We start from the raw sequence: 11,584 nt of genomic DNA on the forward strand, positions 1-11,584 counted from the left end.
AACTGTCATGTAAAGATCAAATGTGGCAATAGGCGGCCCATTTTGAATGAACAGCATAGTTGCAGTACCTTTTTTGACCATTTCCTGCACAGTGTCCCTTTAAATATACCTCATTTACTATGAACAAGACACTCTGGGTGGTCCTTCAGTCTGATTAAAAAAGAACCAATGTGACATTTTGTAGTTGTGGATATACGGTATGGTTGTTGCCTATAATGTATAATGTGTAGTGTATGCATATCAAATAGCACACTCTGATAGTCTTTATATTTTTTATTTAAGAAAAATGCCAGTAAGGTGCAAATCATGAATACATTTTCACAACGATCTGGCAAGACTTTGAAAATACAAGAATATTTACCTTAAATTACTATAGAATATAAAATCATGTTAAAACAAAATGTGCTGAATAAAATCAACATGCATTTGCATGCAGTAACAATCATCACTTTTAGGCTATATTACATCTAGAATTTCACACCGTCATAATTCATGATAATATCACCATACATACATACAATAACACATATGGACCCAGACAATCAATCTTACAGACTCAAAAAACTAGTTTGCTTCTTTCTTGCGTCCTTATGTCCAGTGGTGTAGTCTACGTAGAATGCAGGTATAGGCAGTATACCCACCTGAAAATGGCAGGGATTTCAGTATACCCACCTAAAATTGATTGATTCAATATTTAGAATAGCACTTAATATATAGGCCTAGTATACCCACCACAAAAATGTTCAAATATATAGTATACCCACCACAAAAAAGTAGACTACACCACTGGTTATGTCTGAAACTGCAACAAGCACACTTCAACTGCAAGCACATGTCTATTCTTTTCTCAGTAGTGTACAGGATGAGTTTATTCCCATCCAGAAGCCTGGGAGAATCTTCTGTGTGATTTCAGCCTGTATCCTGTGAAGCAGCTTCACCTCTTTCAGCTCCTCTCCCTCGCTCCCACCTTGGACCAAATAGAAGTTGATGATACCGGCAGGCTGGTCGAGGTAGACGCCGATGGTCGAGCAGTGTGGTATGTTGCGGATTTCGGTGTTGACCCCGTTGTGCCAGGCCTGGTAGTAGGCTCCCGACCACTCCAGGGCCCAAGAGGTCTCGTTCTCCCCCAGGCCACAGGGCCCGTCGCATCCTTTCCTGCCCACGGCTTCATACGTGGCCCCGATGACCACCCATCCAGAGTACTCCACCTCCCAGTAGCCCCGAGCGCCAAACAGAGACTGTTTGCATAGCACCTGAGGAATCAAGACCACAATCGTCACCAACCGCAGCTGTGTGTGTGTGTGTGTGTGTGTGTGTGTGTTTGTGTGTGTGTGTGTGTGTGTGTGTGTGTGTGTGTGTGTGTGTGTGTGTGTGTGTTTGTGTGTGTGTTAGAGAGAGAGAGCAGAGAGAAAGAGAGAGAGGCCTTTGGATGAATATAGTAAAAGTGAGCTATATGCTCGATACATGTGTGATGTGTGTAATGGCTTGTGTACTCTGTATTTATATATGCATTTATGCTACTAGACACCTTGATTTCCTTTGGGATTTATAAATGATACTCTACTCTACTACTCTACACACACACACACACACACACACGAAATGGAATGGATGGAATAGAAGGGTCTAGAAGAGGGCAAATTTGTGTAATCATTGCAATGTGCATACAGTACCTGTGGAGAATAGTCATAGCGTTCTGGATTGTCCAAGCAAGGACACACCTCCCCGGAGCGACGCATTACTTTGTTACCTCCATCTGTGATCCACAGCATTTTGTTGGCTGTTTTGTCATTAAGAGATAGATTGATCCAGTCTGTAAGAAAGTGCACCAATCTTTAAAAACTGGGCTATTACACACACCATGTGTCAAATGTGAAATGGGTCGTAATGACCTTAATTGACTTTCATTAAACATTGTACCCTGTAAATGGCATACTTACAAAAATTACATATGAGGATTCTAAAATCGTTTTTTTTTAGTTCCTGCAAAATGTTGTGTATTGTGAAATGTGGGGAGCAAGAAATAGTATGCCTGCATGCTCCATTTTCCCCCCTCAGAGTATTTGACCCATCACATGACAAAAGACCAACAAATGTCGGCGTCTGCGCCTGAACTTAATACTCGTGTATTGCTTGGTGCGTGCACTCCCAAAAAGTAGTAATCAGTCAAGATAATGGAAAAAAGGAGGCGCACACAAGACTTGTGTGAAAAAGTGTATTGAAGCCGAAATTAAACAACAGAAGTCTAAGGTTAACTGGAGAAACAGACGTTTCGGAGCTAGTCCATTCTCAATGTCTCCAGTAGCGTCTTGTGTGCGCCTCCTTTTTTCCATTATCTTGAGTGATTACTACCTATCATATGACAAAATGAGATCTACGTTTGGAGTTTCCTTACATTTCAGGAGTTCAGCTCTACATGTTGGCTCTTTGATGTTTGGCTCGTAGATCGGCACGTTCTCTGCAAGGGAAAAAAATTACAAGTTGCCATGATGTATGGAGCTTACAAGGATTCACAGATGAGAAAAGATGAGATGCTAAACATGAAAATGAGTGAATAAAGGTAGTTATCACACAGTAAAATCTGTAGTATTAATTCAACACTGTTATGAACATGTACAGCATGGTTCCACACAGTTTAGTGTTAAATTCAGCACTTTAGGTGGTGAATTAACACTCAGAGTTTTATCTAACTCTGTTTTAGAGCATATAGCCTATATATACTGTATATATATATATATATATATATATATATATATATATATATATATATATATATATATATATATAGCCTATATGGCCTCACAGTGTTAATTAACACTCAAAGAGTTAAAATGTAATACTAAAATCTAGTGGGACCATATGTGCTCAGAATAGCGCTGAATTAACACGGCAACATTTACTGTGTGCTTATATGTTCATGTATAGGTTGAGTGAACACCAATTCCATCATGTTTGTGTTTGCTGGCTGGTTTGATTTGAAGTTCCCTCTGTGACCTTGATTACTGTATTTCTCAATTGGTTTTGTACATTTCTCGAATCTCTCTAGCAATTTGCAAAACATAATATTCATTCTCAAAACAGCTTTAACAAATAGCAAAACACCGTGGATGACCTGCAAAACCGAGTCTCTTGCTCAAAACCCAAGTTTTTGTGTCAATGAACGTATCAGTGCCAGCAGAATGGTTAGTCATTGTGTCATAGTGTGGTCCGTGTATGGACAAGCTAGTCAAATCGGCTTGTCATGTCAATTGAATAGTACACTCTTGAGGATCTTTTCTGAAGCAAAATGTTGTTTAGATTGGATGGGAAGTGTTGTAAATTCGACTTTATGTTACATTGATCAGATAAGATTGTCCTAGATATACATTTAGACTATGACCTATTTATTGACAGATTTTCTCATTGCAAAATAGGAAAAATAGCAAACTCTGGTTGAGGTGTCAAAATGCACACTCTACCATCCCTTTTTACTTGTCTTGCAAGCCCATGTGAAAAAAAAATCTAGAACTGTAAAGCAAAATAAATTTGAAACAATACACTGATACTGCATAAAGTGCACTTACTGTCTTGTGAAATTCTAGGGAAATATTGTAATTTTGCATGGAGCGTAATTATAAAGGGCACATGAGGCATAGAGTAATATAATGCAATACAGTGCCTATTGTTGTATTGCATGCCTGTTTTCTCTATCCCTTATATTGTCTTTGATTAGAGAGAGTCAATATTTACCTGTGAGCAATTTACCAATTCAGATCACATTTATAGATAAAAATCCAAAGGAAATTATGGAGTGCTTATCACATTATGACAGCTTGGTAAATAATTTTGCCTGTCAAGACTTAAACTATGACATAGGGCCTAAATGTTTTAGGGGGTGAGATAGTTTCATGCATTCGGTGACAAAGCTTTTTGAGTGATATGACAAAAGCTATTGATAATGTACGGAATCACCGAGAATTGTACACAGCAGCTATGGCATGGTGGACGAGAGCATTTGCTATATGCCAAAAACAATGAGAAACTGATTTGACCATGTGCAGAGGTAACACCAGGAAGTCACAATTGAACAAAGACTTTTGAGAATCATTATTCTGTTGTGAGAAATGTACAAAACCAATTGAGAAAAACTGTAAGTAATAAGTGACCACAGGTGATTTGTGTTACACAAACATGTTTGGTAATTTACCTGGTTCCTTTTTTGCTGCTTTTGGTTTTGCAACTTTGAAGCCTGAGGATGAAAAACATTTACTTTTAATAATAATGAGGCAGAATATTTGTCTTTCTAGCAACCCAAATGTTATAGGCCTATACAAAATACACTTTAGTGTAACAAGGTGTACAGTGTACATTCAAACCAAGTCTTAACTACTTTAGTGCACATGGACAGATAACTCGAAACTGTACATTGATAATTATCAGCTATCCATCATTTCACTGTGCCCTTTCTTTTTTCATTTTAAACAAATGCAAAAATGCAACAAAATACAACATGCTTTCTCATAAATGGCTTTTGTGAATGTCCACTCATTTAAAATATTTAGGTTTACTTTTTTACCCTTGGGCTAATATTATTCCAACTGCCAACCAACTGTGATGGCTGATGCAGCATGTTATTGTCATTTGCATCAACAACTTGTCGGACAACAGAATTGTTGCCAATGAATTCAGTGATAAGACCACAGATTTGTGTTCATGTGTGTGTATCTGTGTATCTGTATCTGTGTATCTGTGGTGCTATGGTAGGCTACTCATTTCTGAGGGGCCAATGCTGAGGCATGTTCAAGCCAAGAAGCGCATTGCCTACAGTTGGCGTCTCTCAAACTAAACTATGCTTTTGTTTGCTGTCTGTTAAAACGAACATTTAAATGAAACAAAAAATATATACATTCATCATTCAAACTTGTTACTGTCCCTAGCCCAAAGAAAAAGAACATACTTAAAAAAAAAACAATATGATGAAATCAAGCATATGATAATGTACTATAGCAACAAGGTAAAAGTCCATTGACCATGTGAAAAAAGGGTGTCAAAAAAAGAAATCCACACAAAAGGTCCATGTTCCACAAACCGTATGTATATATGTAAACGCATGCATCGGGTCCATACCTGGTTTCTTTGTTTCAGGCATGATTCTTGATGGAGACCTGGTAGGCATGTTGAAGTTGTCCTATTCCCTTCCTGTTCCTCTGTGTCCTAGGTGATGTCAGCGCAAAGTGGCAGGCCGGCTCCAGACTCCCCCTTTATATATGCTGGAGGTATTTACGCAGGTGATTTTGAAATGACACAATCGGCGATTAAAAAGGGCTGATTTGTGGCTGTGCTGAATGATGCAGTCGAGGTAAAGATAGTAAATAGGTTAAGAATGGCACTTGAAGCGATCGTAACCCAAGCACTGCTCCCAAAGTGTCAGGTCGGGGATGATGATAAACATGTCTGGAATGCCCCCTCTTCATCAGAAGACCATCACAATGTGTCAGCGCCATCACACATGCTTATACACACACATACATAGCTAGAGAGAGAGAGAGAGAGAGAGAGAGAGAGAGAGAGAGAGAGAGAGAGAGAGAGAGAGAGAGAGAGAGAGAGAGAGAGAGAGAGAGAGAGAGAGAGAGAGAGAGAGAGAGAGAGAGAGAGAGAGAACACAGTCAGATAGGTCACCACCACCAATCTTTGGGACCTGCTCATAAATTGGTCACTCCAGGGATAAACAAGAATCAGTTGTATCATTGATTCATTCAGATGCATGGTGCCATGTGTGCAAATTTGATTTAATAAAATCAGCTCCATATCATAGGACTTCAAGTTTGTTATTTCAGCTGGTGTAGTGGGTGCAGTCACATGGTCGGCGGGAACAGGAAAGAAGACACCTAAGTTGATGGATGATACAACAGACGCCTGGTAGAAAAGTGTTGAAAATCAGGGTGACAATCTGACCGTGACCCACTTCAGGCTTATAGAGACCTTGTCAGCTGTGCTTGTACTATGTTGTCAGTCACCCTCATATAAAGAATCGAGCTGTGAAAATGGAAAGATTGACAGATTTACTGCGGGGATCAAACGCGAAAGGAGATTAGGCCCAGTTCCGTCAGTAAAGCTTCTTCACAAATTATTCTGAGGGCAATTAATAAGAGCTTTTTAAACATTTAACAGCCAGTTAACGGTTATAATGAGCTAGTTTGGCTCTGCAGTTTTATCTCCTATTGTAATAAAATTCTAGATTGCTCAGGCCTCCCCAAGCCAAACTTTGATCCCATCCAGTGCATTTCATTTGTCAGCTTACATTTGCATTTGTAGGCCTTTACAGAAATAATTATAGCATGATCAAAAGTGCGAAACAGCATATTTTAGGTCACCCCACACGTTTTCGAGTTGATTAACATCATTTATCATGTATTCTGATATATGCAATCTGATCCATGACTCCCCGTAAGCATGTAAATAGGTCCCACAGTAGACGAAGAAAAGCACGCCCATAGGAAAACGATAGTCTATATTGAAAAACTCACATGGCTATACAAACCTTATACAGCATGTGGGATGATGAGAAATGGCCTTGATTTTAGTATGTCTCATTTATAATAAGCAGTCATACACTTTCCATGTGCAATATGTAGGCTACATGTAGTGCTGTATGGGAAATGTATGTGTGCGTAAGCGTGCCGTGCACAGATAGAGACGAGGCAGTGCTGAAGCACCTGCCCCATTGCCCTAAAAAAATACCCTTTCCTTGTTCATTGTTCAGGCCTTATTTGATCTTGTTTATACACAGAACAGCTATATAAGAACAGCTTCTGACAACTACTTTTTAACGGCCTCCATAGTCAAGTCGAGTCAAGTCAATTTTAATTTTATAGCGCATTTCATACACAGGTGCAACTCAATGTGCTTCACAAAAAAAACAAAATGCAAGAAGAAAAAAGACAATTAAGTCAAAGAACATCTAAAAACACCAAGATTAAAAACACATGGTAAGTAGAAAACATAAAAAGAACAATATATATATATATATTTTTAAAAGTGTTTAAAAACATTCAGATAAAAACACATGGTAAGAAACATACATAGAAATAAAAATGATATAAAACGCAAGCTAGTTAAAAGCATCTGAAAACAGCTTTGTTTTGAGTCTAGATTTAAAGCTATTAATACTGGGTGCATTTTTTACGTCGTCTGGAAGCTGGTTCCAAAGCTGTGAAGCATAGAAGCTAAAGGCTGCCTCTCCACACTTTGTTTTGACTTTTGGAATCACCAGCAAATTCTTCTCCGTTGACCTTAGTGACCTGGGGGTCGTTTCTCGACAGTGCCTTTGCTAACGACGTTAGCCATTTTGTTCGTTCTTAAGACCAACGTTGTAACCAAGGTCTTAAGTCGCTCGTAAGACAGTCTTCCGGCTTGGTCTTGAGTTGTTCTTAAGTTGTTCTTAAGTTGTTCTTAAGTTGTTCTTAAGTTGGTCTTGCTCCTGACATTTCAGCGTCTTGGGGCAGGTTCAGGCAGAGTTCAAGTGACAGTGATTGATTACTGCCACCAAGTGCACAAGCGTCTAACTTTTACCACACAAAATGTCCAATGATTAGACAATTTTAAATATATTTGTTTGTGTATGCCGTCTTCCTGCCAGCAAGTCCTTACGTCCAACGTAGGCCACAAGAAAAATAATTGCCATTAAGAATGTAACTCTGTTTTGTGTTTAATAAAAAGAGATTTAAAAAAAAAAAAAAAAAAGCATTGTGCCTGAAGATGTGCAGGAAGATTGAAAGGTGCGTCAAACACAGTAGGCTACACATGACATCTTTATGAAAGTCGTTAAATACCTGTGAAGACAATCATGCCCCCAAAATCCACCCCAATAACCAAATGTCGCTGTACATATCACTGCACAATAAAATCGCGCCAAATAACTTCGCGATGGCGTCAGCCACACGGTCCACTGCCACTGCGCACGAGGGAGAGGAGGCAGAGAGTTGCGAATATGCCCGAATTGCGCGCGCGCACACACACACACACACACACACACACACACACACACAGAGAGAGAGAGAGAGAGAGAGAGAGAGAGAGAGAGACAGAGACAGAGACAGAGACAGAGACAGAGAGAGAGATGGGTGGCAAGTGGATATACTGGATATACTGTTGTGCAGATAAGGCACCTGCGCTTAATTTAAAATTCAGCCGAAATGGATATGTTACCAGTTACCACCAGCAAGTGAGAATTAGGATAGTATACATGCCATCACGCTTTCACCGGCCATTTCTGTGTAGTTATTTGGAGTGATTATGCTACAGTGATATGTAGACCGACATTTGGTTATTTGGGATGGATTTCGGTGACATGATTACGTTGACAAGTATTTAACGACTTTCATGGAGATGTCATGTGTACTGTGTTTGACGGACCCTCCGTGCATCATCCCTTCCTGCACATCTTTACGCGTAAAGCTCATAATGGCAATTGTTTTTCTTGTAGCCTATTTTGCGCGTAAGGGCGTGCAGGCAGGAAGACGACATAAGCAACCAAATATAGATTTTAGAATGATCGATTCCTTTCAGTTATCATTTCAAACATCATTGAACTGTCCACTCTGCGTGGGGAAGGACCTCGCTGTTGTCTCGCACTTAGAGTTCTTCTACATGCGTTCGGGTGTTGGCAGTGTCAGAGGCCAGCCCGAAGGCATCCCTTTGGGTTTACAGAGTTTAAGCTTAAAAAATAGCCTACATCTGATCAAACTACAGTAAGACTGAGCTTTCTCCAGCAAGCGCCTTGAGTCACTTCAAGTTAGAGATATGGGTAACAACGGTTAGACATATATTTGACCCACAACAGAGACCCAAAGACAGCGCGACAAGTGTGTGTGTGTGTGTGTGTGTGTGTGTGTGTGTGTGTGTGTGTGTGTGTGTGTGTGTGTGTGTGCGTGCGTGTGCGTGCGCGCGCGCGTGTGTGTGTGTGTCCATATTCTCAACCCTCTGCCTCCCGCAGAGTAACCAGGTGGCCGCGTAAAGTAGGCTAAATGTGCAAAGTAAAATGATCCCAATGTGATCTCGCATGCCTTTCAGAGCAGGCTATCCTCCCATTATTTCATAAAGCTGCATTTTGTCCAGGGTTGCGATGTACGTGGGTTGGAGTTCGTGTAGGGTAATATAGACAGAAAAGTTTAATTAATGTGTGTGTGCAATCCGACCATGTTGTGCGCGCGTGGGTATTTGTTTCCCACTGCGACAACATATTGTGAAAATTAGAACTGAAGCGGACTCAGAGGAGAATATTATGGATGTTAGAGATTTAAAAGTCCATGCATACATTTATCCCTTCGGGTCTAGAATCATTGCTATTACCCTCCGGCAAGGCATGACAACCACTCATCCACCAACCACCGGTTTCTGAGAGAAGTACTGAAGACTTGTCGTAAATTGATTTAGCAAAACCGGAATAAAATATAAGACATTGTGACATGTAATGCATTATTTGGTTTCTGCTGTCGAAGAGGGATGGTTTTTTGAGGGCACGGTTGTGTTGACAAAGATTTGTGGACTTTGATAGCGTTGTAATTATTGTATCTGACAGCCACGTGAATCATGACGCCGTCACTACTTTGTTTGCGACCAATGCAGCCGAGCTGAGGCGAGACACTCCAAGCATTTCCGAAGACTTCCTCGTCTGAGAACGTACGTACGTACGTCCAAAGGTTGGGCGACTTCGGTCGGTCTTGCGTCTAAAGACCAACGTAAGACCAACTTAAGATCAACTCAAGAGCAACTTAAGACCAACTCAAGAGCAACTTACGACCAACTCAAGACCGACTTAAGACGGTTAGCAAAGGCAAGAATCGAGAAACGGACTCCAGGTTGGTGCATACAGCTGAAACATATCCAGTATATATGTGGGGCCCATTCCATTTAATGATTTAAATACAAGTAGCATTGCCTTAAAATCAATTCTGTAGCTTACTGGGAGCCAATGCAGCGATCTTAAAATTGGAGTAATGTGGTCGTACTTCCTTGCTTTTGTAAGAACCCTTGCTGCTGCATTTTGTACAAGTTGAAGCTGTTTGATGGTCTTTTTGGGGAGGCCTGTAAAAAGACTGTTACAGTAATCAACCTTACTAGAAATGAAGGCATGTATTAGCTTCTCCAGATCATGTGTAGACATAAGGCCCCTAAATTTAGAGACGTTTTTTATGTGATAAAATGCAGACTTAGTAATAGCTTTCATATGACTGTTGAAGTTTAGGTCACTGTCAATGAGGACCCCAAGATTTTTAACTGTATCCCTTGCTTTCAGTCCCTTCGTTTCAAGGATAGTAGCAATCTTTTGTCTCTCCTCTCTTTTCCCAAATATAATTACTTCAGTTTTATCTGTGTTCAACTGGAGGAAATTTTGAGACATCCATTTGTTAATTTGGTCCATGCAATGATAGAGTGATTCAAGGGGGGTGTAGTCATTGGGGGACATAGATAAGTACAGTTGGGTATCATCCGCATAGCTATGGTAATTTATGGAGTTATTCTCCATAATGTGTCCTAGTGGCAGCATATACAGATTGAACAGTAGTGGTCCCAGAACGGAGCCCTGTGGGACCCCACAGTTAAGAGACATCGGTGATGAGGTATGTCTTCCAATGGCGACAAAAAAACTTCTTTGTTGTAAGTACGATTTTAACCAGTTGATCACTATGCCTGTAAAGCCAACCCAGTGTTCCAGTCTATGTAGTAGTATGGCATGATCAACTGTATCGAAAGCAGCACTTAAGTCGAGTAGCACCAAGACGGATGATTTTCCAGCATCAGAATTCAATCTTATGTCATTCATAACTTTAATAAGAGCCGTTTCAGTGCTGTGGTAGGCACGGAAACCTGATTGAAACTTATCAAGGTAGCTATTATAGTGGGGTCGTAGGCATGTGCATTTTTTGTCAGTCATTTCAAATTTGTGTTAAAGTTTGGTTTTCACTCCCAAGTTGAAGTTTAGGGTCTATAGAACAATTTGAGTTCGAGTGTCAAACACATAGATTACAAAATGGCCTGCGGGGGGCGCTCTAAAATATATAAACTGCTATAACTTTTTATTAGTTTAACCAAATTTAACATATGAGGTATGCATGGATTCAGCATTAAGAGGAGGAGCTGGTGAGCTAAGTATTTTGTTACCAGATTAAAGACACACTATGTCATAAACACACTTTTAGCCCATGGACAGCAAAATTCAGGGGGGGGTTTTAGATAAAGGGTGGAAATGCCCTCCAAGTTGCAATGAAACATCATTTATTGTTACAAGTTATTGTAAATTAAGCCTGGTATATCATTCAACTTGATTTGTTCAGAATATCCCTGAAGCACAAAGATACCTAGGATAGCCTACCTATACGCAAATATGGCTGCATAAAGCCTATGTGATATTTAGGACCCAACTTGCAACTTTGAGATTATGAATTTAGGATCACGAGTATCAACTTTTTTCGATGAAGCCATATTCTATTCACACATAAAATCACAAAAAAACGTTATATCTGCAAGAAAATAAATCAATAATAACAATAACGACAATAATACTAATAATAATAATAATAAGACTGCATTTCCGGAGAGACAA

The 11,584-nt window shown here is 39.8% G+C and overlaps 1 protein-coding gene across 1 annotated transcript; it reads right to left on the reverse strand.

Annotated features, from left to right (window-relative positions):
- Positions 1–258: 258 nt before the first annotated feature.
- Positions 259–5,203, reverse strand: LOC134467270 (stonustoxin subunit beta-like). Its single transcript, XM_063221171.1, has 5 exons — positions 5,107–5,203; positions 4,187–4,228; positions 2,396–2,458; positions 1,674–1,813; positions 259–1,253 (listed from the first exon to the last, which is right to left on the reverse strand). The coding sequence occupies exons 1-5, from the start codon at positions 5,153–5,155 to the stop codon at positions 837–839; spliced, it is 711 nt and encodes a 236-aa protein (XP_063077241.1). The 5' UTR covers positions 5,156–5,203; the 3' UTR covers positions 259–836.
- Between the last annotated feature and the right edge of the window lie 6,381 nt (positions 5,204–11,584).

The sequence above is a fragment of the Engraulis encrasicolus genome, chromosome 17 (genome assembly GCF_034702125.1).
Source record: "Engraulis encrasicolus isolate BLACKSEA-1 chromosome 17, IST_EnEncr_1.0, whole genome shotgun sequence".
In the NCBI taxonomy this organism is placed as follows: Eukaryota; Metazoa; Chordata; class Actinopteri; order Clupeiformes; family Engraulidae; genus Engraulis; species Engraulis encrasicolus.

Bases quoted from the DNA above. Each gene is read 5' to 3' on its own strand.
- LOC134467270 (XM_063221171.1), bottom strand. From the start codon at position 5,155: ATGCCTACCAGGTCTCCATCAAGAATCATGCCTGAAACAAAGAAACCA. The intron at 2,459-4,186 runs GTAAATTACCAA...TTTCCCTTGCAG, and splicing joins AGCAGCAAAAAAGGAACCAG to AGAACGTGCCGATCTACGAG. The intron at 1,254-1,673 runs GTACTGTATGCA...TTGATTCCTCAG, and splicing joins GCTATGACTATTCTCCACAG to GTGCTATGCAAACAGTCTCT.